Consider the following 4,669-nt stretch of genomic DNA (forward strand, 5'->3'; position numbering starts at 1 on the left):
CTGACCAGTAAATGCTAATGTACCTCCACTGACAAGGACTTCCCTATCACTCCAACCCAGGCAGAATCTCAGCAAGCTTCTCCTTCCCTTAGCTGAAACTCATCTCCTTGGGGACATCAAGAGGAGCCCACTCTCTCGGGAGAAACCAACAGACCCAACTGGAGGGCATCTCCTTGCCTCTTGTCAGTGCCACTGACCCTCCCCTTTCCTCCCAGACAGAACCCTTAGAACCCTGCCTCCTGTGGCTTCTTCATAATGCCTCATTTCCTCCCCCTCCTCTTGCCCTTCCAAAGCTCTCCAGACATGGTACCATGGTCTTAACTTTGGAAAGCCCTCTTCTTGTGTTTCCTGATCCCCTCAGTCCCAAGAGAAGGCAGAGTGGGAAGGTTTCTAGTCTCACTCTGGAAGACCAGAGAGGTAGAATAGTTTGCCCAAAGGCCCACAGGGAAGGGGTGCCTTCCAGGAGCAGCAAGTGCAAAGGCCCTGAGGTGGGAGTGTGCCTGGCATGTTGAGTGTGCCTGCCAGGAGGCAAGCATGGCTGCTGTGGAGTGAGCAGAGGCTAGGGTGGGAGATAAGGTCAGAGAGGCACAGGGCCCAGACTGTGTAGGCCTTTTATAGGCCACTGTGAGGGATGGACCTGAAGCTTATGCAATTTAGGGAGCTGTCCTCTTTTAAAAAAACAAAATTACAAATAAAAGTTTGACCCAGGGCCTTGGAAGGAGCCTGGGCAAGTGAGGAGCCTGGATGGTAAATCTACCCTTGACTGGCGAGAAAGGTGGCTTTTGCCTGGAATGAGAGGGAGCCATAGGACAGTTTCGAGCAGAGGAGCTACCTGACCGAATTAACCTTTGAATAGGATCTGCCTGGCCGCAGAGTGGAACATGAACTGGGGCAGAGTAGAGGAATTAGGGCACTAATGAGCAACCTGAGCCAGGCAGTTATGGCTGAGGGGCGGGCAGGGGTCAGATTCCAAAGGTGGAACCAACAAGATCTGCTGATGGGTAGAATGGGAGGCTCGAGAGAAGTAAGAAGGGTTGACCCTGAGGTTTTAGGCCTAATCCAGTTATCTTCAACTGGCGTGGGGAAGGAGCGTGAACATGGTAACTGGACCTCATACACTCAGGCCTCTAACTTCTCTATGATTTTCACCAACCCCCCCTCTCCCCGCAAGGAGGCTGAGGCCGAAGTTTCATTCCTCCCACTTCCCAAAGAAAACAATACTCAGGATACTCAGAGAGATAGAGTACCTTGCCCAAGGCCACACAGACAATAAATGGCAGACCCTGGATTCAAACCCAGGTTTTACCAACTCCAAAATCAGTTATCTGTTCTCATACACCAGGAAAAGCAAGGTTTGGGGACCCTAGTAGACTGTCGGGTGGGAGAGGGAGTTCCTGCAGATGAGGCACATTTCGGCTACCACAGGGTCCCTTGGGACCACTTCACACCTACCCCCAAAAAATCTGCAAAGAAAGTTCTCGGCACCCTACGCCATGCTCCCTCCTGACCCTGTTTCTGATCCACTGGCTGGGAGATCTCAGCTGCAATCTTGGGGAAATGTTTTTGGCATCGCTCAAGTTTTCGTAACACATTGACAAAGTAATGACTGCCTCCATCCCTTTTACACATTTCCTAAAGGAGTTTCTGTATTAGGATGCAAAGCTGGCTTCTCTGACTTAGAGAAAACCTGAGATTCCTGGTTTAATCTAGATTTAATCTTCTAATAGATTTAGCCCCTAAAAACAATCCATTGCATTTAAACTGACAATATCTCACAATAATCCATTTGGCTTGGATTGACATTTTTATTATCATTTTGGATATGAAAGGCCCATCATTTGGGATGTTCAATTCTACTACCTAGAATGGCTCACGCCACTTTCTGCCTCTACTCCTCGCTTGGAGACTTGACTTGTGAATCTTTCACCATCTTGAGGCTTTGTCCTTTTCAAACCACACCTCTTAAACACCAGGAACAGAACCTGGCAGGCCAAGCTGAATAGCCTTTGTCCCCTCCAGCCCTCCCCCAGCCCCCTACTCCTGGCAAAACCTGCCAGCAGGAGCAGATATTTGATCCGTCATAGAAGCTATGATGTTACACTGCCCAGATGTTCAACTCACCGGACTGAAGGCTCAGGTTACAGATAATCAGGGCTGCTCTAGCCTACAGACCCCATGCCCACCCTATCCTCCCACCCTGAAGAGTCAGTTAGGATCAATGTCCCACATGGCCAACTGAGATGGAGTACGTAGGACCTGCATGGGTCGGGGGCTCACAGAAATGACCCCTTTAGAGTCTTCACGCCAGTGGCCTAGAAGGCACGTACTCTCAAAGCCCTCTAGGGCCTTTCAGAATGGACGATGCCCTCCCCCAGTCCTCAAACACCTTTATCTCCTTGCCTGCTAGGGCCCACTTCCTTTCTTTGTCAGTAGTTTAAAGAGAGTCTGGACAGAGCCTGGAAACAGTCGACAAGAGAAACAGAACAAATGTGATCAATATGGCTAGAATTTTCAGGCCACCAGAATGTGCCTGATTTCTCCCTAAATAAATTGGGGCTGCACTTTACAGCTAGGGGAGTTGGGGAAGGAAGGTTACAAATTCAGCATTAAAAAAAATTTTTTTTTCTGTTACCAGAATAAGGTCAGGCCTAAGAGACATACTATTGAGGAAGGGGAGGTAATGAAGGCCCACACTGTGTCCACAGAAATACAACAAAGCCCCTACCCTTTCCTGTTTGAAACATCCCCCCGCCCTTGTCCAGGGAGTTAGTGAAAACTGTGCACATGACTTTGTAAAATGTGTGCTAAGATCTAGTCACTGCAGGTAATTCAATTCCAAGACCAAGACCAGGCTGTAGCAAACTCTGGATTTAGCCCAGTCTAACCTGAGGACTTAGGGGGTCCTTTAACAGGACCGTGTGAGATGCTGGCTGTGTGACACTGGTGGCCACCAACACTGGGTCAGAGAATGGTCAGCACCTGCCAGACACTCTCGTCCCCTGAAGGAGCGGCCAGATGCAGAAACTGGGCTCCCATTCCATATAGGAATTCCTAGGGCAGAACTGGAGGGGCCATCCCTCTCACCTCACAGTCAGGGGGACTGAGGCCTGGAGTGGGGAGGTCATCCCAGGGCTGACTTCTCCCCTCATCATGAAGCCACCTCCCACCTTAGACAGTCAGGGCTCAAAGCCAAGTTTGCCCAACACCCAAACATGGCTGATGAGGACAGCAGAGGACCCGGAATTCCCCAAGGCATGGGGAACAGGATGGGCAGCCTTTCAGACAGCTCTCAATCCTCGGACAGGCCAAGAAACTCATCCTCCAAGGGCAGCAGTTTCCAAACTTTTGTATTTTTAGCAGCAGAAGCCATCCTTCAAACAAAACCTTATGCAAAACCTCAAGCTACAAAACAGATCGGGGGCAGCTCTCCCAAGCAAAGCCTGGGCCAGGCCCCAAGCTCCTCCTCCAGCACCCAGGACTCCTTCCACGGGGCCCTATGTGGAGCTCAGTCCGAAACCCCAGACTCGGGGGCCTTGTAGCCCTGAAGCTGAAGCAGCCAGATAGGGTGGGCTCTTACTTAAGACCCCTGGAGGGTGCGGCTGGTCTCCGAGACCTGGACGACTTCGTTCTCCACCAGGGCCTGGCTCCCATCCCCACTGAGCTGTCTCATGCGCAGGTTAATGGAGCCGTAGGTCTTCCTGGAGCCCCTGCCAGGGACGAAGTTCGGCCGGCGGTACAGCTCTCCCTTGCACAGGGAGACCATCAGCAGCACGGACAAAAGCATGCCGCCCACTGTGAGCAGCCCCAGGCCTGCAATGATGCACTTGTCCAGGTGTGAGCCCAGGCGCGCATAGTACATTTCTAGTCGTTCCATCTCCCGTGCTGACACTGTGTCCGGGTTGACACGCGCCTCTCGGGGGATGGCGTACGCAGTCACCACCAGGAGGATCCCGCTCACCAGGAAAACCAGAGCGGAAACGAAGCCGTAATCCACCGGGCGGCTCACAGGCTCCAGGCCTGGCCCCTCTTCTGAACGCAGGGACAGGGCGTCCCTCTGGGATCGGGGCCATGAGGGGACGCCCTCAGCGGGGCTGGGGGAGCTGCACAGTCTGGCCTCCCCAGGGTTCTGGAAATGAGTCTCGTGCTCCTCCGAAAAGAAGCAGGCATTCTCCACACCCTCCCTGCGTGGGGCCGCTGGACCCAGAGGAGCTGGTCTCCTTGGGGCCTGGGGACCATTGCTCAGTGTCTTCAGTTCCAGACCACGGGGAGATGCCATTGGGAAGGCGGGCCCCAGCTCATCCCTTGGCCGCTTGGCAGCTAGAAGAGAAAACAGAAAGTCAGTGGAATTTAGCAAACCTCTACTGAGAGCCTGCTGGTGCCAGACATCACAGAAGGCCCCGAGAGATGTGAAGGTGAGTCAGGCCCAGTTTCCACCGGGGGGAGCCCGCCAGCCAGAGGGGGAGGCAGGGAATAAGACAATGACAGAGCAGTGAGACCCAATCCGCGCTAGGATCCTGCTTCACCACTGGCGGGCATGGGGCTTTGGGCAATTCCCGTATCCTCTCTGGGCCTGTTTCCCTCTATATTAAATGACAGTAATACTACCACTCCCTACTTAACAGGGCTGATATAGGGATTGAGTTAATCCATATAAAGTGCTCAGAATAGT

The 4,669-nt window shown here is 52.7% G+C and overlaps 1 protein-coding gene across 1 annotated transcript; it reads right to left on the bottom strand.

Moving 5' to 3' along the window:
• Nucleotides 1-3,577: 3,577 nt before the first annotated feature.
• Nucleotides 3,578-4,309, bottom strand: TMEM74B (transmembrane protein 74B). The gene has a single exon (XM_059898660.1). The coding sequence runs from the start codon at nt 4,274-4,276 to the stop codon at nt 3,578-3,580; it is 699 nt and encodes a 232-aa protein (XP_059754643.1). The 5' UTR covers nt 4,277-4,309.
• Nucleotides 4,310-4,669: the final 360 nt, after the last annotated feature.

Source organism: Balaenoptera ricei, chromosome 15 (assembly GCF_028023285.1).
Source record: "Balaenoptera ricei isolate mBalRic1 chromosome 15, mBalRic1.hap2, whole genome shotgun sequence".
In the NCBI taxonomy this organism is placed as follows: Eukaryota; Metazoa; Chordata; class Mammalia; order Artiodactyla; family Balaenopteridae; genus Balaenoptera; species Balaenoptera ricei.

Excerpts from the sequence above, each read along its gene's own strand:
- TMEM74B (XM_059898660.1), bottom strand. The coding sequence starts at position 4,276 with ATGGCATCTCCCCGTGGTCTGGAACTGAAGACACTGAGCAATGGTCCC.